Genomic DNA, 27,073 nt, shown 5'->3' with positions numbered 1-27,073 from the left:
CCTGGGCGAGGCAAAACCTTCCAATATCAGGACGTAATTGCACATAATTTTCTCTCCTACCAGTGATTTGCATCAGTTTTTAAAAAATTCTGGGCTATTTAACACCCCACGATCCCCCTCCCCGTCTTCTTGCCGACAAATCTCTTACGCCCTCCTCCTTTCCTGTCCCTGGTCCAGCAAGACTCATTTTAAATGCTTATTATAAACGCAGTGTCGCCACTAAAGGGAAAAAAAAAAAACACGCAGAGGAAGTGAGGGAAGAAAAAGGCAAAGGGAGTTTCCAGTGGCCGCCGCGTGAAGGGCCCTGGCTCAGTTCCCCAGCACGAGGGGTTTCTCGATCTTATCCCGCTGAGGGTGATGAGAAGGTGAGGTGCGTGGGTCAGGCACATCTGCCTCAGAATCGCATCGCCACCACTCACCTGCTCTGTGGCCTTCAGCAAGTTACCTAACCTCTCTGAGCCTGTCTTCCCAACTTCTGTGGGGCCAGAGTAACTTCACAGAAGCAAAGTGCTGACAGGGGATGTGGCATCCCATAGGTGATCAGCTGATGGGGTGTCTTTCCTTTCTGGACTGGCTCTCCTGGAGGCCTCAAAGGATGCCAGGAGGGCGGTGGTGGGACTCTACCATGGAGAGGCATTCTGGAGACCCCATTCATAAAGAATTGAAAAGCCCTGAGCTTTATTCCTACTGGTCTAGGGAGGAAGGGGAAGCTTGACTTTTAAAGGTGTAGACCATGAACCTGACCATGCCATTAACTGCCACTGTGGCCTCAGACCTCAGTTTCCCCATATGGACCACAGGACCAATCTTATGGGGCAGATACCAGAGAACAGCATAGTGGGCTCTGGAGCCAGACCATCTGAGTCCTAGCTTTGCCACTTTCCAGAACCTACCACGGGGCCTGGCATGTGGTAGGGCTTAATTAATATTTGTTAGATGGGCGGATGGATGGATGACCCTGGACAAATCCATTTCCTCACCTGTAAACCAAGGTCACAAGGTAACCGCCAAGACTGGCTGAGTGAAAGCTGGTATGACATTTAGCCCATTCATGGCTGGCCCACGGTAAGCGTTCATTCTACGTAAGCCGTCACTGTAACTATTATAAGAGGGAAAGGACAACGAGGCTTGGTGTACTGTGATCACGGCCGTGTGATTCACTTCACACTTAGAGAATATCTTTCATTAATTCCACAGGGAGGAAATTGTAAATATGTAAATCCCTTTACAGGTTCCTCCATGTTAAGCTCCAGAGCGGAACAAAGGGGACGATGCGCAAGGGACATCATGAAGAGGCAAGAGGAGGGGTGGTGGCAGGAGAGAAACGCCCCCTTCCCATGAAGCAGCGGCAGGAGTGGTGGGTGAGGTGTCTGGAGCCCTGGATGCGGGTCCCAGCTCAGCTGCTAACCTGACAGTGTGATCTGGGCAATTTTCTCCCCCTCTGGGCCTCAGTTTCCACTGCCAACTCTGATAGTCCGCATCTAAGAAAGCCTGGGGGAGAAGGCAGCTCCAGCTTCGGGCTGCCCCTGGGAACACATCTGCACAGGCCCCGTAGAAGACCCCAGCACAGGGCAGCCTGCCTGTGGCCTTCAGCTCAAATGACCCCGGAAACAGCAGAACCTTGCTCCTGATGCTTTGCTTGGGAGCTTTGACTGGTCAGTGCTGCAGCTATGAATGGCCTCCGTGGCCTGTCTCCCCCATCACACTGGGAACTCTTCAAGACAGGGCTGTGCTTCCACCAACAGACTGGGGCGTCTAAGGACAAGGAGTTTCCTGAGGACAGAGTCGTGTCCCTCCTCTCAGACTGAGAGCTCCTCAGGTTGGGGACTGTGTCTCCCCCATCAGACCGGGGAACCTCTAAGGACCTGAGTGTCCCCTTTCTATCTCTGCCCACTGCCCTTAAAATTGTGCCCTGCTCGTGATTCCTACACGTGGGCTGGTATGAACTGATCCACCTGCAGGAATCAGGTCACTCGAAGTGATGTCACAGAAGGGTCCTTTTGTCCTAAGCTGTCCTGAGCTGGTTTCTAAGAGTTGTTTCCAAGCAAAGCCAGGGCCGTCCATGTGCTCAGTCCCTAATCCTACCAGGCTGGGTTCTGGGGGTGGCCGAGGGCCTGGGCCCCGAGGGAACCAAGCCTCAAGGTCATCTAAGCCTCTCATATGACTCAGCTCTGCCTGTTGGCCCCTAACCTGAGTTAGGCCTCAGTGTTCTCATCCATGACATGGGCTGAAGGACCTTTCCCTTCCACCGAGCAGGAGGGACTGGCTTCCGAGATGATTTCTCCTCGCCGCCAGCCAGTCTCTCAAAAAGAGAGCATGTGTGGGCATTTCTGAGAGGCAGGAGGGCAGTGTGAGTGGGTAAAATCTCAGGTTCTGGAAACGAAGGGTGAACCCAGGCTTTGACGCTCAAGTAGATTAGTATATAGGAAACACTGAGAACAGCGTCAGAACGTCGCAGAGGCTCAGAAAGTTTAGCTGTCCTCATCCACGTTGTTATTAAACATGCTGCATGCCTTGCTGCTTTATTACGTTTATTGTCTGTCTGTCCTGTTACGCTGCCAGTTCCACTAGAGCGGGACCTTCATCCCTGTGTTCGCTGATTTATCCCAAGTGCCGAGAACAGTGCCTGGCTCATAGCCGGCACTCCATAACTCCATAACTATGTGTTGTATTAGAGCCAGAGGACAGGCCCAGAGCTGAGATGAGTAAGTGGCTTTTCTGTGAGATTCTGCTGGGCAGACTCTCCGTGGAGGCTCTGAGGCTTGGAAGCACCCACTTCCCAGGCTGGGTCTGAGGCCAGGACCCGGGTCAACCCGCGGGGAGGAGGCAGGTCCTCTCCAGGCAGCGGCAAGCCGGTCGGTGAGACAAGCAGGTGCTCAGCAGAGCCCCAGCTGGGTCCCCGACTGCATCCCCTCGGGCTTCTCTAAGAACAAGGGCCGAGGCTATCTGGGCGACCATGGACCTGCGATCCTGGATGAGGGAGGGGTATGCCGGCCCCACAGCCCAAGTGGGGCCCATCCTCCCCCTGTTGCCCAGGTGAGCTATGGAGAAACCCCTCCTGCTGGAAAGACAGACATGGTAATGGACCTCTCTTGGTGGAGAACCCGCACGACCCCCAAGACCACAGAGATTGCTGACCATGTGTAACTGGCCTGTCAGATGGGGGAGGGAGTACAGGGAAATGCCAGGGACTTCTGCATAAGACCCTAAACACCCCCTCGCTGGCCCCTTCCTTCAGGAAGTGTTTGTAGCCTAACCCAGAGGTTCACACACACAGAAGCACACACAGCCTGACCCTGCCCTCATGTCCGCCCTGCACGCAGCCCTCTCCCTGCCCTCCAGCAGCTGTTCACCTCCTGGTCCCCTCGGCCCCTGTCAGACCCTCCATCCGTCTTCACACCTTTGGTGGGAACCTCCCGATGGGTCTCCGAAGTTCACGCAACCCGTCACGCCCCGCACAGCCTCTCTGCCCTGAGGAATGGGGCGGAAGCCTTGAGGGTCTCTCAGAGGAGGGGTGAGGGTCCAGCTCAAGTGGGGAAAAGGTGGGGTTTGGTCTGGCTGCTCATGGTAGTGGGTCAGGCTCTCTTCCTTCTTCTGCTTCCCTCCCTGAGGTTCAATTCTGGGCTCAGACAGTGCGTGGAGCATCCTCTCTTTAATACCATAGCTGAACCATGCTCCAGAAGCCAGGGGCCCCTTAATTTGCTAGTTTCTCCTCTGTCTTGTGACAGAGGTGCTGCTCTGGGGATAAACCTCAGCCCACATGGAGATGGGCGTACACGGAAGAGCCGTGGTCAGGGAGACAGGTGCCCTGGACTCTCAGGCCTGGCCCAGCCGACGTGTCCTAGCCCTCCACCTGTAAAGTGAGCTGGAGGGCCCGCTTGATGTCAACACCCCTCTTCAGATTTCCCCCAATTTGTTTTGTACCATAAGGCCAGGCCTGGACCACATTCTCGAGTGTGGACACTGTGGGTCTCTGCAGCCATCCTTACCCAGCCAGCTCTGGATCCTGTCATGTCTCAACCTGGCTCTGGAAGGTTAGCTTGGCCAGTTAGTCCTCAGCACTAATGAGATGGAGGTGGTGGCCTTGAACTCCAGAGAGGCCAATTAGGTGCTACCGGAAAAACATTCTCATCTACAGGCTGCATCACCCTCACAATGTGGGGCCCACGAGGACTTGCTGCTTTACCCCTGCGAGCTCTGCCTTCAGCTGCTTGCATTCACCGGGCATTCAACTCTGCACTGGACCTGGCCTAAGTGCTTTACCTAGGTCATCTCATTCAATCCTCAGCAACCCTATGAGGTAGGGGCTAACATCATCCCATTTCACGGATGAGAAAACTGGGGTGTAGAGAGGGAAAGAGATCTTACCCATAAGTAAATGATGGAACTGAAATACAATTAGTCCTCAACGACACACATTAATTGAGGCAAATGGGAATGACCCCCAAACATGTAGAAATTTAACATTTGGGGGAATATTTTAGACCAACGGTAGCCAGTTTTTTCTATAAGGGCCAGATAGTAAATGTTTTAGGCTTTACAGGCCATGTGATCTCTTTTGAAACTATTCAACTCTGCTGTTGTAGCACAAAGGCAGCCGTAAATAAATACGTAATGAACGGACATGGCTGTGTTCCAATAAAACTTTACTTACAAAAACAGGTAGCTGGGTGGAAGTAGCCTGGGGGGATGTAGCTGACCTTCTCTTTGGTCCTTTTCTTTAGGTAACACATTTCTCATACTAACTATATTGTCCTGGCAATGACGGGGCGGGGGTGGGTGGGGGCGGTGGGGGCGGGTTGCGGGGGGGGTGTGAGAGAGCTAATGTTTATTTGGCCCCTATTCTGTGCCAGGCTCTGTGCTAAGTGCTTTGACCTGTTAGCACGTTGAATGCAGAGAACACCCCTCTTAGGAGGTTAGCAGCTCTCTGTTTAATTACTCTTTTGTTTAATGGGAGATAAACTAAGGCTCAAAGATGCTTACTAGCCTAACACCCTGAGCAGTGGAGCTGGGATTTAAACCCCCTCCAAGCCTCACCTTTTCTACCACGTTACAGCTGTTCAGAGAAGTTTGCATCCCATGTGTTCTCACCACAGACGTGACACAGGTGTCTCACAAACTGGGAGGCAAGGTAAAATGAGACTTGGATTCAATTCTTTCCCCCACGGATATCTGAGAGCCTGTTATAGCGACACAAATGAGCTCAGCAGTTCTTCCAATTTACTAGGATTTCGAGCATCACTGAGTCCTGTTCCCCAAACCCACCAATAACCACATCAGCCTCAGCCTTGTCTTTCTGGTTTCATCTAAAGATGGTCCCACCACTTCTAATAGCACCACCAGGCAATGAGTGACTTAACCAGCAACCAATCACATGTGAGTAAATCGAGTTCCAAGACCCAATGAGAGTAGAGTTCCCGGGCTAGAACCATCCCTCCCCTCCCCACCCATTGCCACAGTTCTCTCCACCAGTAGTACGTGGTCCCTCCTTTCACTCATTGGTCACTCCTAGTGACCAAGGTGGGAGATGGAGCCCAGGATGGAATCCAGGAAAGACTCCCGATTCTAGAACAAAGTCCCAGCCAGTCAGCATCCCATAGGAAATGGTGCAAGGCTTCCATCAACGCGCTGAAAATGCCTGACTTTTATGGACTGAACAGCCATGAGGGGGGTGATGGGCCCGTTTAATAAGCTCTGGGTGGTGAGAAATATGGAAACCTTTTCTCTGCATCTGCCCGCTGGGTCACCCAGGTCTGTGGCTTGAAGAAGATAAACCCAGGGTGAAGGGTCACAGAATAGTGACAAGTGAAGGTGGAAGGAGCATCCCCGCCTCCCACTTAAACTCTCTCAAGGTGTCCAACAGCCATTCCTCCCCAAGGGAGAGTCAGCCTGTGTCCCCCAGAGCCCTCGCTGGCTGGACTGGCGATCATCTGGTGATGGGACCTTGGGCAGGGGGCGGGGACACCTACCTGAGGAGACAGGCCATTGCTGACAGGGTTCATGTGGTTGGAGGGCGCTGCCGGATTCATGAAGCTCTCAGAGTAGCTGGTGAAGCTGTGGCGAGCTCCGTAAGCAGAGCTGGTGTCCGCGGCTGCAGCGGCCGCAGCCAGGCCCCCCTGGTGCATGGTGGACGGCGGGAGGGGCTGGGGCCGGTGCACGGTGCTGCCCCCATCTGTGGAGAGACCCAGGAGAGGGCCTGAGCAAGTGGCCTCACCCCAGAGGGCGAGGGAGGGCAAGTACTTCCTGTTTGGAAGGCAAGACCTGAGCCTCCTCCTTCTCCCAGCCTCCGTCCATCGGATGGAGAGGGGAGGGGACCACCTTCTCTTGCTACTTGGGATGGGACGACTGGCTTCTGGGCAGGACACTACGGACTGACAAGTCTTGACTGACAACCTCTAGGCACCTACTATGTGCTGGCCTTGTTCTCAGTGGTTGGCACATAGTAGGTGCTCAATAAACGTTATCTGGACTGAAAGTCAGATCTCCTTGAGGCCTGTGTCAATCTGACCAGGCCTGTCCCGATAGCACTTTGTGAGTGCCGACCACTCACCAGGTGCTTTTACAAATAGTGTCTAAGGGTATGAAGCAACAGTGATTCCCATTTTACAGATGAAGAAACTAAGGCTCAGTGGGCTCAGGGCCCTTGTGCAAGGTGACAAGGCTAGTGAGTTGGGGGGTCAGAGTTTGAACTGCTGTTCTGTTCCTAGCTGCTGGGCTGCTCTTCATCTCTGTCACAGCCCCTCCACGTAGCCTTCCGGCAGATGGGACCATCACCATTGGCAACAGTTCAATTTCTCATCCAAAATCACAGGGAGGCCTCTCCTCAGCTTCTAGAACTCTAGCCTGCCAGTCCTTTAAGAGGAGGCCACAGGGCTCCATGAGGCAGAAGTCAAGTAGCAGGATTCTTAATGTGTGCTGGGGGCGGAGGGTGGGAAGGGGAGGGCAGACTGGGGGCCGGGAGCCAGGGAGGGAGGGGAGTTACTCTTCTCTGCCCACCATCATCTCTTCTGCATTTTAATAAGACCCAGGAGATGCATGTGACTTTACAGTTTGAGAAGCTCTGTTCTAAACGTGTGCACGGAGGCGACCTTGTTTATCTTCACCTGGATGCAGAGCCAAGTAGTTCAAGGGCAGGACCCCATCTCTTTTGTCTTACTAGTCTGTCCACATGAAAGCAGACAAACAGCCATTAAAAAGAAACCAAATACCCTCTTATTGTTTCTTTGTTAAGGAAGGAAGGAGTGGGTGGGGGTGGAGGGGAATGAAAAGGTGTGGCTGAGATGCCAGGATGGGCCTGAGCACTCACCTTGGGAGATGGTGGTGGTGGGGTAGGTGGAGTCTGGCAGCTGGTAGGGGGGCAGCGTGGGCATGCCGGTGGGCGGGAAGCCTCCTGGCAGAAGGTGGTTGAATGCTGCCAGCTGGTTGGCTCCTGCCTGTTTACGCCAGCGGGCACGGCGGTTACTGAACCAGACCTGGGGGATGGAGAGCGGAGCATGGAGAGCGCTCAGCTTGGCTCCTGGCAGGGAGCTGAGGCACAGCTATACCCTCCATCCAGCCAGCATCCTCTTCCGTGGGAGGAGATCCCCACCGCCCTGCAACTCGGAACAGTTTGCAAAGTGATTTCACAGGTACAGTCCCATTCTGTCCTCCCGACCGCCCAGTGAGGAGGTCATTATCATGATCCCCATTTTACAGATGAGCAAACTGAGACCCAGAGAGAGTGGGGGACTTGTCCACGTGACAGGGTGGGTCGGGGAGGCACAGCCAGGTCTGAGTGATTCTCAGTCCAGTGCTCTTTCCCTGCAGCTGCTCCTGCCCCCAACGATGTATGACCACCCTTGTTCATACACATGCTCACTCCTCACCTTCTCCAGGAAGCCCCCAAGGAGGAGAGGCCACATATCTGGAACCCACCTGAATTGAGACCCACCTGCCACACTCAGATGTGAAAGCTAGTTCTTTGTCCGGAGCCTGAGGCCCTGCTTGGCTTTCGCTGCATGAGCCCCCTTGATTAGGAAAGCCCACCTTCCACAGACACAGGGATTGATTAAACACCAGTGGGAAGACAACCTAACATCTTTGAGTTTCCCTTTCCTCCAAGATCTGTGCTAGCTCTTCGTACGTCTGTCCATACATAGACCCATGAGGCCTGCCCTCCTAGTCCCATTTACAGAAGGGGAAACTGAGGCTCAAAGAGGTCAAATCACTTGCCCAAGGCCACACCACTAGTCTGTAATAGATGTGAGGTTCAAACTTCAATCAGTCTGACTTCCTAGAACCTTCTTGTCTGGATTTGCAGCAAATTCCCTGGGACAAGCCAGAGAAATATTAATATAAGAATGAGTGTGCAAAACAGGGCTGCTGTGAGAGAATGCTTCTCCACCTCTGGACTTTGCACATGATGTTCCCTCCAACCTAAACACTCTTCCAGGACTGGCTCCTTGGCCTGTGGGGCTCAGCAGAAATGCCTCCCCCCCTGCTCCTATGGGGAATCCCTGCCTCAAAAGTAAGTCCAGGCAGGTCCCCATCCCCTTCTATCAGGAGGCCTCCAGCTGTGAGCTGCCTCATACAAATAATTATTATCTTTATCTGTTTCTTTGTTTCCCCTTCAGGCCCTAAGCCTCACAGGCAGAGGCCAAGAATTACTGGCCCATGGCTCACAGCTCTATAGGAATACTTGTTGAATGAATGAATGAATGAACGAACAAACAAATGAACAGTGGAAGGCAGAGATGGCTCTGGTGTGCCTTTGCTGGTGCTTGGCCACAAGGCTCAGTGGGGAGTCCCCCCCTGGTGGGTGAAGACATGGATCCCCTGGCATGGATCACTTACTTAAGACACCCAAACCTCTGGACGATGTCTGCTGACCTGAGGGCAGTCTCAGCAGGGATGGAGGGGTGTTAATGGCCCCTGGTATCGGTTGTCCTTTCTCTCAGGGGAGAAACGGTGTTCAGCTTACCAAGCTGGCTGAACACAGCAGCTGGCTCTTACCCATGAAGGATTCACAGAAAAAGGAGACATGGCGGCCAAATCAAGATCAAAAACTGGCTCCCAAATAAAATGAAGGTCCTGGCTTTTCCCCACCTCCTCAAGGCAGCGAGGGCTTCCCCAGGGGCGTCCTGGGTGGGACGGATGCCTGCCAGTCCCACTGAGGCAGTGTTACCTGCTCCCTGCTTCAGAGGGAGGGTGTGGGGAACGGCTTTGTTTTAAATCAGCATTTCCCAAAGGGTGGGGCTCCTACACTCCCGAGGTGGAGAGACATCCCCAAAGGTGAGTGACACAGATGATAAATAACCCTGAACCACTCCCATCTCTTCTGGGCCTGGGGCGTGTGGAAGAGAAAGTCTCAGCTTGGCACTCAGCCTCCTTCGTGCCTTCCTAACACTTGCCAATCTCCCTGTTTAAAGCACAGAGAGGACGCCCTGGCAGGTGATGTTTTCCAGCAGAACTTTCCCATGTTGTCTTGTTTTCCCTTGTGTGAGTGTTTCCAGTTGCCTTCCTTTTTATGATGAGAGTGATATGCATGTTTATTTTAAAATACACTGATTTTATTTTTAAAAGTAAATGACAATACAGATAATATGCAAATGTGGCCAAAATCCTGAAGATGGTCAGAGAAAGACTTAAGTTTGGGACACCGTGCTCTAGTTTTGCTGCATGCAGCTGTTTCTTCGGCATGGGTCATCTGTTCCTCAAACAAAGAGGACTCAACCAAGTTGGAAGCGTTCTCCCCCTTTCCCTTCCTTTCCCTCCTCCTTCCCATCTCAAACTGTTCCTGGGACTCCACTCTGTGTCAAGCAGGACAGTGAGGATAGAAGGTGAGCAGGACACAGTCCCAGCCCTCAAGCTGCCCTTGGCCTGGGCACACGACAGATAAGTCAAAGGACAGCTGCTCTCTGGTGCAGTCAGCTCAGATGAGGTGGCATGCAAGGTGCTATAAGGAGGTCTGAGGAGGGGTTTCCAACTCCTCTCAGCATCCAGGAGGACTTCCTGGAGGAGAGGACACGTCTTTCACTTTTTTTTCCTCTCCTCGCTTCTTCCTCACTGTCCTGTCTCCCCAGGGCTGCCTCCACCACAGCAGACATCTCCATCCTCACAAAGTGTGACATGATGGTTAAGAGCAGGGACTCTGGAGCTCAACTGCCTGGCTTTGAACCCTGCCTCTGACTCCTAGCTAAGACGGGCAAATCCCGTTATTCCTCTGGGCCTCACTTTCTTTGTTGCTAATAACCACCTACCTTCTTGGTGGTTCTGGACCTCAAAGGAGTTAACACAGGCAAAGCGTTTACTTAGAACAGCATCTACAACTCTTATTCTGCTGGAAAGCATCCAATGGCTGAGCTGGAAAGGCTCTTAGACAGTAATGTACTGCAAGCTTCCTATTTACGTATGGGGAAATGGAGGCTCCAAGAGGGACAGTGGTGGCCCCAGTGTCCCACCCAGAATCCCTGCTCAGGGTTGAGTTCTTTAAAAGTAGAGGCTGCATTTTATCATTTACTTTTGGTCCTTCCCTCAACACCTAGCCCTGGTAGCAGGACACTGTAGGAAGCATCAGTTTACCGAGTTGAACATTTCACCTGGCCCTTCTTTCAATGTAGCACCGAGGAAAAGAACACGATGGACAGACTTGGGCTTGGGTCCCAGGACAGTCACTTATTACGTGTGTCTTTAGGAAGTTGCTTCTCTTAGTGAAATCTCAGGTTTCTCACCTACGAAATGGAGAGACTAATCGTCCCCACCTCCTAGGATTACAGTGAGAATGATGAAGATAACGCATGTAGGGCGCTGAGCATTGTGCCTGGCACCTAGAAATGCATCATAAATGTCACCTAGTGTAATGAAAAGATCTGGCGTAAGTTATTACTTAGCCAGTCCCTCTAGTGCCTCCAAAATGGAATTCTGTTCAGAATGCGCCCAGCCCACCCCCAAGCAAATAGCAGGGTTCTGATCTGGGGCCATATGTAAAGAGTTGCACACAGCCCTGGTCTCTTGGTGCTGGTCATCTGAAGGATGAGATGTTTTCATAGGCAGTTGTGGGAGACACCTGGGGTGGCCTCGGGACCTGTCAGACCTGCAGCCTCTGTTTCTAGAAGAAACACACAGGCTCAGGGATCTTGGAGCTCAGGACTAAATAGATTTGTTTACCTGCAAGGAAGATGTACGCAAAGGTTGGCTTTGGGACCCCAGTTGTTTAGAAATGAAGATTCTTCCAGGGAAAGGAGTCATTGTTCCCTAGGCATGCGTCCTCCCGCCTCACGCCCCTTTCCTACCCTTCATGGTGGTTGGGCTTTCTGCGGGCTGAGATGGGGCGTCTCCACCAGCCATCGGGGGTACCATATAACACCATATAATGCCCTGCAGGCTTCACAAGGAGGCTCCCGACCCTCTGCTGGGGAGCAGGGCTGGAAGGGAGGCAGAGGGGGTGACACACTTGACTGATAGAACCCCGCCTGACATATATTTACCTGCTTCCTTGCTTATTTGGACATCAGCCCCATGACAGCAGGGATTTCTTGTCTGCTGAGTCCCCTGTGCTTAGAACAGTGTCTGGCACATAGTAGGTACCCAATATGACTGCCAGATGAATGAACCTGGAGTTTCAAGGGTGGCCAGAATTGAAACCACTAAGAATAGGTGGAGTTTAATAATAATGGCCCCTACTCAGGGCACTTCTGTGTGCCAAGCACTTCCTGACTCTGTGTCTGTGTGTTTATGTGCAATCATTTAATCCTCAGGACAAAGGGGACCCTATTTTTGTCATCTCCATTTTGCAGATGAGGGAACTGAGGACCGAGGGAGTAAGTGATAGAGCTGGAATTCACACATGGGCGTCTGGCTCCGAGACCACTCTGACCCACTCCAGTATCCCGTCTCCCGGCACCATTGAAATGTGATGGCATAGGACTGCAAAATCCCCGAATCATAGACTCTTAGAATCAGACGCCAAGACCTTAAAAGTATACAGCCCTAAAATCAAAGCAGTGCTTAGAGGGCTTCAAGGTCCCTGCCCCCTTGTCCACAGCAGGAACCCTCTCCCCAGGGTCTCCGATCCACTGGACATTGCACTTTTCCGTGCACACTTCCGGTTACAGGGATCTCATCACCTCACAAGACGGCTCTGATCGTCAATAAGTTAGGATCCTAGAACTTTAAGGAGCCTTAGTGCTCATTTAGTTTGATCCCTTTATTTATAGATGGGAGACTAAGTCTCAGGAAAGGAAGCTGACCTGTTGAAGGTGACACAGCTGAGCAGAGGCAGAAACTGATGGGAACCTGGTCTGTGGCTCCCGATCTTGTGTTTTAGTCCCTGCAGACCTTTATATGGGATTTAGGACATTGTCCTATCGGCCCTGGTCTCCCCCCAACTCCGAGGGGCCTCTCAGAGCAGCCGTGTCCTCCAAGCCTTCTCTTCTCTGGGACAAATATTCTGTTATCCCTGTCTTGATTTTTGGGTCCGCCTTTGTTCATTTTTAAAAAACTCAACATGTATTGATCCCTCCTCTGCTGGGATCAGGCCAAGTTCTCAGGCTAAGTGTTGTGGGGAGACCCCGCCCCGCCCTGGAGGAGCTCAGAGCCTGAGGGGGGAGACCCCGCCCCGCCCTGGGGGAGCTCAGAGCCTGATAGAGTAGTCAGCACGCGGAGGACGGCGGCCTTGGTCCCCTCACCGTGAGTTTGCCTGGGCTCTGGCTGCCCACCCTGTTCCCAGGCCCCCCTCCATCCTTGGACCTTGAGTGACACCTGTTTCTGAGTCCCCTGGGCCAATAAAAGCACTGCCCTGACAGCCAGGAAATTTTACAAGGAGCGGTCAGGCTTCCAGGTGGTGGGAAGCAGCCGTGGCCACCAGACGTGGGAATGAGAAAGCACCCAGGAATGTGCCCAGAACAGCTGCAGGAGGATCAGAGGCGGGGGAGGGAGGCTGGGGGCTGGGGGGCAGGCTCGGGTATCACCCCGGAGAGGAGGGGAAGGAATGAGCTGAGCTGGCTGCTGCCGCCTGCCCCCTTCCCCTCAGGATCTCCCTCAGTGGCAGCCAAGGGTCCCCCACTCCAAGATGGGGGTGGGGAGGGCAGAGAGAGGTACGCTGGTCCCCGGATTGCTTAAATGCCAGTTTGCTTCTAGAACTTTATTGCTTTTCAAATCCCAGGCTCTGAGTCCATTTCTTCCTTCTGGATGGCTAGAACCTGGGCTTGGCATCCATCAGGCTTGAGTTCCAGGCCCAGCTCAGCCTCTGCTGAGCTCTGTATCCCCCCCATGTCGCTTCTCTGAGCCTCAGTTTCTGTGCCTGCGGCTTGGGGAGTGGCCATCCCGACCTGAGAAGGCGGGCTGCGCTTCCACCAGGTCACGTGGGAGTAGCCCCCAGCACTGCAGCTGGCATAAGGTAGGTGCCCAACAAAGGCTGGTCCCCCCTTGGATAAGATAGAAGCGCCCCCAGTGAGCAGTTGGGGGCGGGACCTCTGTAGACCCGCCTCCCCCATTCACGGAGAAGCCAGGCCAAGAACGGGCTCCCCCAGGAGCTGTTCATCAGACCCCTCTCTTCCTCCTCTGCAACCTCCCCGACCCACCCAGCCTGAGCCCGTCCCAGCCGGGCCCCTAGAGACTCTGACTTAGAGAACTGTAGACCTCGTGGAATCTGAGAGCTCAGCTTGGGGAGCGGAGGCAAGTCCCCCCACCCCACTGCAGGCCTTGAACCCCAGACAGACTCTGCTCTTTCTATGCCCTCCTTTCCCCCGGCCCATTGATTAGGAGCCACGCACTTTGAGGGTGTGGAGGGCGTGTTCTAGGTCTGCCCACCCTCCCCCGCATGCTTCTAACTCACCAGGAACATGCTCCCAGTCACTTGCATGCTTCCCATAACAGGAAACTCATTACCCATCTTAGGAAGCTACGTCTGTTCTGGAATTTTTGTCCTGAGTACTTCCTCCCCTCCTCAGAGATTTGGAGAGTTTTCTACTCCCTGAGCTCCCTCTCTTGTGGCTGAACCAATGTCCTTCCTCCCTCCCTCCCTCACCCTTTTCTCCTTCCCTTTCTGTCTCTCCCTCCATCCCTCCTTCCCCCCTTCCCCCCACCCCCACGAAGTTCTTGTCAGCAGGAGGATGAAGGCAATCCAAGTCCTCACCGCAGCTCCTGGCTTCCCTGGGACTGCCTAGGGATTAGTTAATCAGTCAACATTCGCTGCCCATTTACTCTGTACCAAGTGCCAGGGCAACACTTGCCTACACGGTTCCTGGATCACTTGCTGCAGAACCTCCATCCCCACTCTGGGGGGTGCCCACTAAACCCTCTGACCCTGGCCACTCCCACCTTCCCAATCCTGGTCTCTGGATGATGCCCACAGCACAAAGCCCCAGGCGCCCCCTCACCTGCACTCGTGCCTCCGTCAGCTTGGTCCTCTGCGCCAGCTCCTCCCGGGTGTAGATGTCCGGGTAGTGAGTCCTCTCGAAGGCCTTTTCCAGCTCCTCCAGCTGCTCGGCTGTGAACGTGGTCCGACTGCGGCGCTGCTTACGTTTCAGAGGGAGGTCGGGTTCTGACTCCACGTCCGAGCCCTCATCCAGACGGTTGCCTACAGCCAGGTGAGAGGGAGGAAGAGGGTGGGGGCCCAGTGAGATGGAGGGGTGCTTTGTGCACACCTTCAGGCCACCACGGCACTGAGGCTCAGACCCCTCCTGAGCACAGGAAGGATGCTCCCCCTGGCACTATTTATCAGCGTGAAGGCTGGGAAGCAACCTCTCTGCCCAACCTTAGGGGATTGGTTAAATACCTTATGGCCCAGCCATTCCTTTAAAAAAAATAACCCCTGTAGTTGGGCATTTAGGTTATTTCTACTGACACGGAAGGATGTCCATGACATAGCACTCGGGATGGTTTCATGATGAAACACACTTGTCAAAATTCTTAGAACTATATTCTCCAAAAGGGGGAGAATTTTACTGAATATTCACTGCACCTCAATAAACCTGACTTTAAGAAGAAGGCAATGTACAACCAGTGTGTGGAGATCAATCCCACTTTTGGAAAAAGCATGCATAATACATTATGGAACACTACACTCAAAAGACTAACAAATGTTAACCTTCAGGGTGACAAAATTTTTGTTTTCTTTTTAAAACTTATTTATAGGGGGCTTTCCTGGTGGCGCAGTTGTTGAGAGTCCGCCTGCTGATACAGGGGACACGGGTTCGTGCCCCGGTCCGGGAAGATCCCACATGCCGCGGAGCAGCTGGGCCCGCTGAGCCTGCGCGTCCGGAGCCTGTGCTCCGCAACGGGAGAGGCCACAACAGTGAGAGGCCCACGTACCGCAAAAAAACAACAACAAAAACCACTTATTTATAGTTTAGTATTTCTTAAATGATGATCATTTAAACAATGCCACTATTGCATTTTTGGAAAATATTGCAAAAACTAACGAAAGGAAGAAGCAGGAAGAAAGGAAAGGATGCAGGAAGGGAGCAGATGCTTGTGCCCAGGGCTGGCAGTCAGGAAGCTTAGATTCCAGGCTTGGTTCTCTCCCAAATGCCCTGAACTGTGACCCTAGGAAGGCTACCTTCCCTCCTTGGGTCTCAGTTTCCCCATTTACAGTATGAAGCGTTTGGACTATGTGACTTCTACACCCAGGCCCTTCCTCGGATGTTCCAGGATCACTGAGTGATATTACAGGCTGGAGGAGACCTCACCTGATGACCTTGGCCATAGCCATGACTCCACCACATCATCCCCATTAATTTCCACCCTGGAGCCTAGGGGTAGGTGAAGGCCTTTGCTTCCTGTGCAGACAGAGCCCAGCAGCCTGGCCCTGGACGGGCTGTCAGGACAGGAATTTACTTCTTTTTTTTTTTTTTTTTTTTTTTTTTTGCGGTATGCGGGCCTCTCACTGTTGTGGCCTCCCCCGTTGCGGAGCACAGGCTCCGGACGCGCAGGCCCAGCGGCCATGGCTCACGGGCCCAGCTGCTCCGCGGCATATGGGATCCTCCCAGACCGGGGCACGAACCCGTATCCCCTGCATCGGCAGGCGGACTCTCAACCACTGCGCCACCAGGGAGGCCCAGGAATTTACTTCTGTTCCAGGTCCAGGTGATGGAGGCTGCAAGAAGGGCTTGATCAAGCTCCTCCGCAGTCGGGGCTGAAGACTCCCTGGGGGCCGAACTGACTCTCCACCCCCGTCAAGCTTGGGCCTCCTGCCCACCCCTGATCCAGCAGAAGGAATGCTAGCAAAGAGCTCCCTAGCCAGGGATCTGAAGCTGCACCCTCAGGAGCGTGGAGGAGGGGGCTGGTGAGAAGAGGAAACCAAGGAAGGGAAAAGAGAAAGCAGGCGGAGATGGTCTTCCTCCTCCCCACTCCTGCTTTCTCCCTTTTCTTGTTTCATTTCTCCCTCCCCTCCCTTTCCATCTCCATCTTTGGTATTTCTGGAAGTACATCTAGGTTTTGTCATTCATTCTTTCCCCAGAGCATTGACAGTGCACCTGCTATGTGTCATGCGCAGACTACGTAATCTGTGTTCTGGAAGCTCAACTGAGTCAAGCTGGAAGAGCCTCAGAGATCATGTGCTCACACTACAGATGGGAGAAACTGAGTCACAGGGAAGGAACATGACACACCCAAAGTCCCTCAGCAACTGTCCACACCCACACGCAGACCCTGCTCTCCTGTCCCCCACCCTGTTCTTACCCAGTGGCTTCAAATGTTGGTTATACAGATAGGTCTAGGCTCCTCCCACAAGGGACAGCTGTCCCCCCATCCCTGAAAAAAACAAAACACCTAATGCAACCTCTTAGATGTCAAGTGGAGGTGAAGGGAAAGGCATTCCAGGCAGGGGAAGAGTATGTGCAAAGGCCTGGCGTGTCAAAGGGCATGATGCGTGATGCCATCATGGGGCTGCATCCCCATGATGCTGCATCCCCCAGAGGCAATGCCCCTCTGCCCCAGATCCCCTTTCCCCCATCCTGCTGACACGGCCATTGGGAGGCCATCCCTGCTTTTCACTGGCCGCTGATTGTGACGCCACACAACAAGGGAACCAATGGCAAGGAGACCTGCCTTCATCGCTGCCTGCCTCACCCCTAAAGGCAGAGACCTGCGGTCCCAGCCACCCCCCTGCCCTTTCCCAGCTGCCCAGCTCCCTGTCACTAAGAGGAGGCCAGAACAGTCACAGCTGGCATGCTGGGGTGCTTTCCCCAGCACGTCTGGGGCTCAGAGCCAAATACAGCTAATCCCAAGGATTCACTTCCTGAAACTCACTGCATAACTTCGATTTTCTGACGACGACAAGGAGAGAGCCCTTGGGGCCTCAGAAGGAGAAAGCTGAGATTGGCAGGCAGGAAGGGAGGCCAGCCTGTAGATGGGGAATGGGACACCGGGCTCTGTCCCCCAGTGGGGACCCTTGGGCTCGGACAGGAGCTGAGATGGGGAGCAGGGCTGCTGGGGGCAAAACCTATGGGCAGAGATCATACTCAGAGCTGTGAGGTCAGATTGGGGAGGAGATGGAGAGCCCCAGCCTGATGGAGAAGGCACAGCCCTGTCCTGGGAGAGACCCCAGCCTGATTAAGTCTCAGTTCAGTTTAGAGCAGCGCCGTCCAATAGAACTTTCTGTGATGATGGAAATGTTCTAGGTCTGTGCGGTTCAATACGGTAGTATCAGCCACGTGTAGACCGAGCACTTGAAATGTGTCTAGTGCAACTGAAGATCCGAGTTTTTTATTTTATTTCATTTTCCTTCAAATTTACTTAGCCGCACGGGGCTGGTGGCTACCCCACAGGACAGTGTGTCTTTAGCACCGCTGGTCTCGCTTTTTAGCAAGGAGAGGACAGGCCTCAAGATCTTTCTGCACGCACTAGTCTCCAGGTAGAATTTAATGACATTGTTTGTTTTTAGGATATTTGTTTTTATGGCTCCCATCCGTTTATAGGACGTGACAGGCATATTTCATTTACAAGAGAATTCGTTTCCTTGAATTCAGTTTTTAAAGATACTTCTGCACCAAGTAAAATATTAAGGAAATAATAGAATAGGCTGTAGGACTGTAACCAAAATCATAAGTGCAGTTAGCAAATGACTGACTGGAGAAAAGTTCTAGGTGCTTCTGTTACCAGACCTTGCCCAGCCTCAGTGCCCACTCAGGCCCCACGTGCATCGGATGCTCTTGCCACTCAAAGTACTTCTGGCTTTCTAGGTGCTTCATGGAATTCTGTGTTTACTTCTTCCTCATCTCCCTGTCCGTCCTGCCCCTTACTGAGCACAGATCTGGGATCTCCTCAAGCCCAGAGAGACACCCAGATGGAAACCCAGACTAGAAAAGGCAGAGCAGGGCCCACAAGTCTCTGTTGATTGCAAAGATCTGGAATGATCCACTAGGATGATGGTGGTTGCCATAACAACCTTCTGGATGCTGAGTGGGGACAGCAGGGCCGTGTCCCAGTAGCTGGGAGATCCAGAGAGATCTCAAGAGAGCTGGACTACAGTCTGTGACTTCAGGCCCCTGGAAAAGATCTCCCGCCTCCATCCTGGCCCATCCCAGGGGAAGAGACCCCCTATACTAGGTTGGAGCCATTCTTTGGTGTGCCATCCTCATGGCAGGTCTATGAAGCTGGCACTATTGGTTCTTTTACAAATAGGGAAACAAAGCACAGAAAGGTTCAGTAACTTGAGAGCGGCCACACAGCCAGTAAGCCCATGCTCATTCCTGGAGAGGGATGGGGCGGGAGGACAGGTGGAGAGGGAGTTTCGGGAGCCCCCTGGGGCGGCTCTGGTCTCGTCAAGAGTCCTTTCCTCGGAGGCCTGACACCTGGATTCTGAGCTCTGTCTCCACCCTTGCTGTGTGGCTTTGGACAAGTTGCATCCTCTCTCTGGACCTCCACTGTCTCGGAGGTAAAAATGAGGATAATGATACATCCCTGCATGCCTCACTGGACTGCTCTGAGGACAGAATGAAATGAAGACTATGGGAGTAATCTGGAACATGTAAAGGGCACATGAGGGTGATTATTATTATTGATGAGAATAATGATGAGAATAACAGAAAAAAGGAGCATCAGCGCACTCCTACTCATCCAGCAGAACCCAGATGGTGGGTGTCCTCCCCCAGGAAGACTTCCGGGCCCATACAGGCCAGGCTGGTTTCACTGCTCATCCTTGGAGCTCTCAAAGCTCATCAGGAGACATCAAACTTGCCTGTTGATGGGTCTCTTGGTCCCACTGGACTGGCAGAAGGGACACAAAGAGCCCTGATGCCACCCCATCACCTTCACTTTGGTTTCCCCTGTGCTGCCTCTCCCCCTCCCCACCCCTGGGAACCCTTTAGCCTCCGAGTTAAATTAATAGGATTAGGTGGACTTGGCCACAGAGAGGCCCTGCTGTCTGGGGCTGAGTCCTCCATGCATTGGAAGCTGGTTGCCTCTTGGTGAAGCCTGGGCAGCTGGCACAGGGTGGGGGACACATAGGGAGGGGGACATGGGCTCACATCCATTAAACAGAGGCTGGATTTGGGGTGACCAGTGGGGGAGCAGCCTCCTGGCCATCTGCAGCCCCTGCCTTCCTGCTCTGAAGCAGCTCTGGATAGAAAGGTCCCAGTGGGGTTGGGACAGAGCCTGGAGCTGGTCTGGATAGCCCCAAGAGAGGAATATGATGAGGGACCCTCTCTCTGGGTTCCCAGATCCTGTCTTGCTTAGGGATGTGAGGAGTCCACTACAGAGCAAGGAAGAAACAGCTCCTCCCTCGGGGCCCTCCCGATCTTACGGGGGAAGAACAGCCTCTGGCTTAGGAAGCTTCCAATCTGATGGAGGAGGCCTCACCCCTGTGATAGGAATTCCCCAGTCTGATGGAGGAAACACTACTTCCAGATGAACTGGGGCCAGGACAGGCATAAACGAGGAAGACAGCTCTGTGATTTGAGAGCAGCCTGAGGATAGAATAAGGGATGAGAGGGTGACAAGAGCAGTCTGGCTTGTCAAAGCTTCAGGGTGGACAGGAGCAGGTCTGCTCAGGTCAGAGTCCAGCTCAGGCCAGGTTGATGGAAGTGGAGAGAAAATCGCTGGGGGGCAACTCTCCTGTTCTCTACCCCAGCCTCTGCCCCCTCCTTTGAAGTGTGCTGAATTTCACAGCCACTGACATGGGGGGCCTCAGTTACACCAGCGAGGCCCCACCATCACTGGCCCTGCCCACATGCCCAGACTCACCCCACCACTACCTGTCCAGCTCTCAGTGTCCTAAATGACCCAGCTGGGCTGTCTCACACCTCCCTGCCTTTGAACTCCAGCCTCCTCTGCTCGGAAGGCCTCACCCTTTCATCGGTGCACTCCTGTTCACCCTGCAGAACCCAGCTGGTGGGTGCCCTGGGTCCATCCAGGCCAGGCTGGTTTCACTTCTCATCCTCGGAGCTCTCAGAGCTCATCGGGAGACATCAAACTGGCCTGTTTCTGGTCTCTTGGTCCCACTGGACAGGGAGATCCTTGAGTCCAGCAGAGACTATGCCTGGCACACAGCAGGGGCATAATAAAGCCTCCTTAAATGAATAGAGCTTGGCAGAATGCTCAGAAAGTTCCTTTCAAACTCTGACACGCTGCAGTAGTCACGACCCTATACTTGTGCATGCACTCTACAGTTTACAGGCCCTTTCATAGTTCCAACGCTAATCTCTCCCAATGGAGGGTCAAGCAGGCAGGATTAGCCCCATTTTACAGATGGTCGGTGAAGTCTCAGGCCAGTGAGGCTGGGAAGAAAACCCAGGACTTGGGACTCCCAGCCCAGTGAAAGCCAACTTTGCTATAATTCCCAGGTGATGGAGAATTCCATTTCTGATCATGAAAACCCAGGTGGCTTCTTCTCCATCCCACCCTCCCAAACTTTCACTGTTCTCCCTTTTGCCAAAGAAAAGCATGGAAATGAGATGGTCACAATTTCTGGACCTACCCACCTCTCCGAAAGGCTGGAGGGAGCTGAGCCATCTCCAAACCAAGTCCTTGGCATCGAAGATCCGTGGAAGCCAGCAGTGGCCCTGAGGTTTGGGGTCCTTATCTCAGCCCCCCAACTCAGGGACGCCCTCCCACCCCGCTCCTGAGCTCCCCCGTCCCCGCAGCCTCCCAGCCCAGCCTTTATTACAGTTTAACATAGGCCAGCTCACAGCCGCAGCAGAGAAATGAATCACATAATAGTTGATATGCGTTTTAATCAAGTAATTCGGGCACAGCCGAGAGCCAGCGAGTGTGGGCTGGGTGTCCCTGAATACCAAGCAGGCCTGGGCGCAGGTCTTGGAAAATGGAAAAGTCATTTACAGCTCAGCTGGGGGCCCAGCGAGCAGGGGCTGTGGCGGGCGCCCTCCCAGCCCCTCCACAGGAACTGCTCAGCTGTAACCAGCGTGGTGTTCCTGCAGCTCAGTAGGGCCAGCGGGAGCTGGACCAGACAGCACCCAAGGCCTGGTGAAGGGGGTGGATGGAGAGGAGGGAATCAGACTCCTAGTTACACCTCCCTGGAAGCGACCCCTCCCACTCACCTTCTCTGCCCAAACTACTCTGGGGTACCCTTCTCAGCACCAGCACCCAGGCATCCAGGTCACAGACCTTAGGAGTCCTTAATAACCCCTTTGCTTTCCCATCACGCCTCACAGGCAGTCAGCCCAGCACCAGAAGCGGGTGATTCAGCATCCTGGTTAACTGAGAACCCACCCCGCCACTCCACCCTTGGCCTTGCCCCAGAACCTGTCCATCTCTCCCTGGACTCCAGCAGTTGTCTCCAGCCCCAGCAATCGTGGGCCTTTGCACAGGCTGTACCCTCCGCCTGGAACACCCTTCCCATTCCCTTCTTGGCCTGCAGTTTGCTGCTGGCTGGAGCAGGGCATTGAAAAGCATTGCTGGGACTTCCCTGGCGGTCCAGTGGTTAAGACTCTGTGCTTCCACTGCAGCGGGCGCGGTCCGATCCTGGTCCTGGAACTAAGATCCTGCAAGCCAAGCGGCGCGACAAAAAAAAAAAAAAAAAAAAAAAAAAAACCACCATAGGCTCCCGACACAGTTTGCCTGGATTCTGACGTGTAAAATATGGATAATGATAGGAATCCCCTCCCCCCCAAGAACCACTTTCCTTGCTTTGCAGTTTTTCCATGGCACATAGCACAGTCAGATATGCTAAATATTCCATTTTACTGCCCGTCCCCAACCCCCTCCCCGCATCATCCTGGCCCTCACTAGAGTGCAAGCTCCAAGCAGCTGGGCGTTTTTGTCTCTTTTGTTCACTGCTGAATCTCCAGTGCTTGGCATAAAGTGGACACCCAAATATTTGTTGAATAACGGAAGGGATGAGTAAATGAGGGAGTATATTAAGGCCAGGAAAGAGTGCCAGGGACAAGCGAGTGCTCAGCAAGTGTGAGCTTCCATCAAGGCTCGTCATTTTCCCACTCAGTTTGGGACCATTCCTCCAGGAAGCCTTCTGGAGGACGGCACCCTCTCCATCTGGGTCTGGGGTGCCCACCTCTGTGCCCTCACGGCTGGGGCTCAGCCAAACTGTCCCCGTGGATTCATTTCAGTCCTGCTCTCTAAGAGGCCTCCCGAGGGGTGGGGAGGCATTGGTGAGGTAGGGGTCCAAATAGGTTCCGTCTGGCTCCAAATCCTATGCTATTTCTCAGCGACTGACGGAGACCCAACTTCACTCTGCCAACTCCAGGAGAGGGAAGGGAGGAGAGTGTCTTTAGGACGCCTGGGTGGAACTCTCACTTTGTTCATAACCTAAACGTGAGAAAACTTTTCCTTCTCCCGGAAGTCCCCATCAAACCCCAGCAGGCTGCCTTTTTTTTTTTTTAAACTCTGAACCTTTGGTAGCTGATTTGCATTACAAAATACGAGGCCCACATGGGGTATTCTCTGATTGTGGCTTCTATGCTCACAGTATGGTCCTGTCCTCAGGCACTAGAGGGCACTCTTTATACACTCCTGCCAGGAAGGGGACTATCTAGGAAGAAGGAAGTAGTACTGTTTGAAATGGTACTGTGTAGTTGCATCTCCAGAATTCAGAGCCATGTTTTCTCATGATGGATCCAGAGCTCTGTCTGCACCAAACTGTGAACCAAGCCCAAGTCACGTGTGGGAGAGAAGAGTGGGTTGGTAGAGAGCTGGAACTGTCTGAGCCAGCACTCGGTCAGGGAAGACTTCCTGGGGACAGAGAGTTCAAAACTAATGTTCGCCTGCTTAGGGCACGAGGTTGAAGCTGAAGAGTGGTGATGAGTGCTGGGTAGACAGCAGAGCCCGCTCTGTCGGCTCCTGAAAGGGGGCTTGCCAGCAGGGCTCCGCCTCACAGAGCGTGGCCGAGCCTGTCACCGGCAGACCCTGGGAAGAGGCGAGCAGAACAGAAGCTGTGGGATCCGAGCACCTGAGCTTGAATTCTGGCTCTGCCCCCTGCGGCTAGAGACGCTGAATGTGTGATTGAACTCCAAGCCTCGTTCTCATCCTTTCTAAAATGGGGGCAGTGATGGGAGTCAAGGGGGAAAGGAAGAGAGAAAACTATGTCCGGAGGCTGAGCTCCAAGAATGGGGGTGATGGGCACCCCCCAGCCCTGGCTGAGCAGACCCCGTCTCTCTTCTCATTCAGGCAGAAGCCTGGCAGGCGGGGAGCCAGCGCTCTGGGCTCCGTCCCCGACCTGCTGTGTGACCCTGAACGTGTCACTTGTCCTCATGGCATCTCCATTTCCCCATCCACCCACGGGAAGTAAGAACTGCCATCCGCCTGCCCCTCTGGGTGTTGGTGTGGCTGCACAGATGGAAACCTCGAGACATCACCAAGGGGCGCCTCTGATGCAGGGATCACAGCCTGCTGCCCTACTCACTGAGGAAAGTTACTTCGCTCCTCTGGGCCACAATTTCCTCATCTGTAAAAGGAGGAAAATCACATAGTGCTGACCTCACAGAGTCGTCATACATGAAAATTAAATGAACTACTGCAAGACAAGGCTTACAACACTACCATGTATACAGTAAGTGCTCAACATATGTTAGTTGTTATTATTATTGCTATTACGATTAATGCCCGAATACAATGAGAACTTCATCTACCTCCGGAGCACATTTGCCTGGCACAAAACACAAGGCAAGGCATGCAGGTATGCACGCATGCGTGAACAAATGAATGAATACCCCTTTGTCATTCCTTCCTTATTCTCCTAGGGTGGAGGCTTTGCACAAACCCAGCCACACCCACAGACCCCGCATCCCATCCCCAGGGGGAGCCATCCCAGGAGCAAGTGGTGCCCATGGAGAGGAGAGGTGCAAGGGTCTCAAGTAAGCCATCCAGCTGGGGCACCAATGCTGGCAGGCACAAAGGGGCCAAGGCAGGAACTCAGAAAGCTGGGCTGGGAGAGGCCTGGGGTGAGGCCTCCAAATCAGTGAAGGAGAAATGGCAGCAGCTGGGGCCCCAGTGGCCAGACGAAGCCGCCCTGCGTGGCGGCAAGGAAGAGGCAGGCTGGCCACCCGTCAGAGGCCCACAAAGCCCCTGTGAAAGGACCACACGCCTGGGAAGTCAAGCCTGCCCAGACCCTCCTTCCTCCACCTCCCGACCTCCACTCCCCCTCCTCAAAGCTGGAGCCTGGAAGGCTGCAGCCACTGGAAAGTCGTCACAGAAGGTGGGATGGAAAATGGTTTCAGGACCCCGGCTCCATCCATCAACCCTCCTGCCTCCAGGCTCAGCTCTGAGGAAGGGCTTAAACCTGGGGCTCACTGAACCCCGAAGACTGGGCTCTGTGACCACACAAAGTCTCCTACAGCACGACCGGGCGGGAAGGCCACAGGAGAATAAACAGAAAAAGAGCTGCTGATGTGTTTTGAGCTATGTGCCTTTCCCGTGGTAAGTCACGTGGTCCCATGATAACTCTAAAAGGTGAGTGTTACTATGAGTCCCACGTTACAGATGAGGAAACTGAGGCTCAGAGGGACTAACTTAGTGGCAGACTGACAATTAAACTGGGCAGCTTGCCCCTGAGTCCCTGTCTTCACCATCAAGGTGACCCCTGTGAGCCTGGCATTCAGGGTCCTCCCTGCCCGGCCCCAAATGTGCCTCCTCCCCTGAAGGTCACTGCCAGGCCTTTGTACCCCGTGGTGGCCTGGGATGGTGCCCTCACACTACTCCTACTGTCTCTCATTTCCCCCATCCTTCAAGTCTGGACTTGAAGTCCACCTAGTCCAGGAAGCCCTCCATGACTGCCACACCCTGAGCGCTCTCCTGGAATCCCTGTGGCATTTGCCCCCCATGCCACCCTCTCAGCACATGGCCTCGACTCCTGCTGGGCGCTGACAATTAAGTTTGTGGGGTTTTTTGTTTGTTTGTTTTTAGTTTTTCGCCACACCTCACGGCATGCGGGATCTTAGTTCCCCGACCAGGGATCGAACCCGTGCCCCCTGAATTGGAAGCGTGTAGTCTTAACCACTGGACCACCAGGGAAGTCCCGATGTTTTAAGGCTTGTGTTCTGTTTACCTTATCATCCAGTTCGCAAAAGGTTTATTTGAACTTCTCGAGGATGGGAACTAGGTCTCCCCCATCAAGTTGGGGACACTCCAGAGTAGAGGCTTCACCTTCACAATAAGACTGGCAGCTTCTTAAAGTTGGAAACTATATTTCTTCTGTTATAACTGGGCATTACCCCAGGGTGGGGTGACTGGGCATAGCTCTGAGTTCCTTTCATTCTAGAATGTTCTTAATAACAATCTCCATGGGAACTGCAGCTGTCAGTTAAACGAAGAAACCATGGACCTTGCCCTCCCAAACACAACAAGGAGAAATGACTCAAGCTTCCTCCAAGTCATAGGTTCTCTCTCGGGACTCTGGGCTGATTCCTTTTCCCTCGGGAGCCATTTCTAGCGATCCAACTTCCATCCAGCCCCACCTCCATCTTTCTTTTTTTTTTTTTGCGGTACGCGGGCCTCCCACTGCTGTGGCCTCTCCCGTTGCGGAGCACAGGCTCTGGACGCGCAGGCTCAGCGGCCATGGGTCACGGGCCCAGCTGCTCCGCGGCATGTGGCATCTTCCCGCACTGGGGCACGAACCCGTGTCCCCTGCATCAGCAGGCGGACTCTCAACCACTGCGCCACCAGGGAAGCCCTCCATCTTTCTTTAAATGGGCCTCCCAGAAAGCTCTGAAACCTAACATCACATTGCATATCAAGGTGCACCTACTGGGTGCCCCACAGACCCACACGGACAAAAGCCATAGCAGTTACTGTCCACCACGGAAACAAGCGGATTTCTCAGAACCCTACCGCCTTTGAAGAGAACCACTCATACAGGTGGGCAGTGCTGTGAGCATGGGTTTGAAAGTGAAGCAGGATCACTGGAAAAACAAGTCAGACCTTTAACATCGCTTAATGGAGGCCAGCCTTCCTCCTTAAAACAGAAAGCTTTACCTGGGAAGCCCACCTAACAGAACAGACTTCCCCTCTGTAGACCAACACCAAAGCCTTCAACTTGAGTTACTTCTCCACCTATTGCTGCCACCGGGAACTCCAGATTAAAATACAGATAGTCACTGCAGACGTGACACCCCCAGGCCTGCTACAGGCAGCTGGCACCCCAGCCAGAGGAGGGGACTATTACCTTGCCCAGAGGAGGGTCTCCAGGGAGCCTGTGGGCTGCTTGGAAAGACTAGGGGATTCCAGACTGGAACCCTGAAGTTTGCTCCTGACTTTGTCTCCAACTTGCTGTGTGACTTTGGCAAGTCTAAACCCCTCTCTGGGCCCCCTTTTCCCCATCCCTGAAAACCAGAAGTCCTCCTGGGTCTCTAAGAATGACCCTGAGAAGGGGGCTGGGCTGTATCTGATTTATTCATTACTTCACACTCCAGAACCCAGTATAGTCACTGGCATACATAGGGCTTTGGATAAATGTCTATTGCTGGATGAAAGAATGATGATGGATGGGGCTAGTGAGGAGCTCCAGAAGGGACTGGGATTCTAAGCTGGGAGTGCAGTGTGGGCTACAAGACACCCCAAGATCATCTGATTCCTGTGGGGGTGAAGAAGGATGGATTTCATGACCCTCGTTTTCTGCCCAGGGCCAACCTTGCTTGCCAGTAGTCCCCAACCCTTCTTCCTCTCTTGGCGGAAGGCGGTGGGGGAA

The 27,073-nt window shown here is 53.5% G+C and overlaps 1 protein-coding gene across 2 annotated transcripts in view; it reads right to left on the bottom strand.

Annotated features, from left to right (window-relative positions):
* Positions 1-27,073, bottom strand: part of PAX7 (paired box 7) — a gene marked incomplete at both ends in the record, with an annotated part of 98,945 nt that overhangs the window by 30,463 nt on the left and 41,409 nt on the right. For both annotated transcript variants that reach the window (XM_082614445.1, XM_082614446.1), the window contains 3 exons: positions 5,970-6,172; positions 7,307-7,472; positions 14,358-14,557. In XM_082614445.1, the coding sequence (XP_082470571.1) occupies positions 5,970-6,172; positions 7,307-7,472; positions 14,358-14,557 (569 nt within the window). The remainder of the gene's footprint in view (positions 1-5,969; positions 6,173-7,306; positions 7,473-14,357; positions 14,558-27,073) is intronic.

Source organism: Mesoplodon mirus (assembly GCF_964341445.2).
Source record: "Mesoplodon mirus genome assembly, chromosome: 3".
In the NCBI taxonomy this organism is placed as follows: domain Eukaryota; kingdom Metazoa; phylum Chordata; class Mammalia; order Artiodactyla; family Ziphiidae; genus Mesoplodon; species Mesoplodon mirus.
This window is presented reverse-complemented; position numbering and strand designations above follow the sequence as displayed.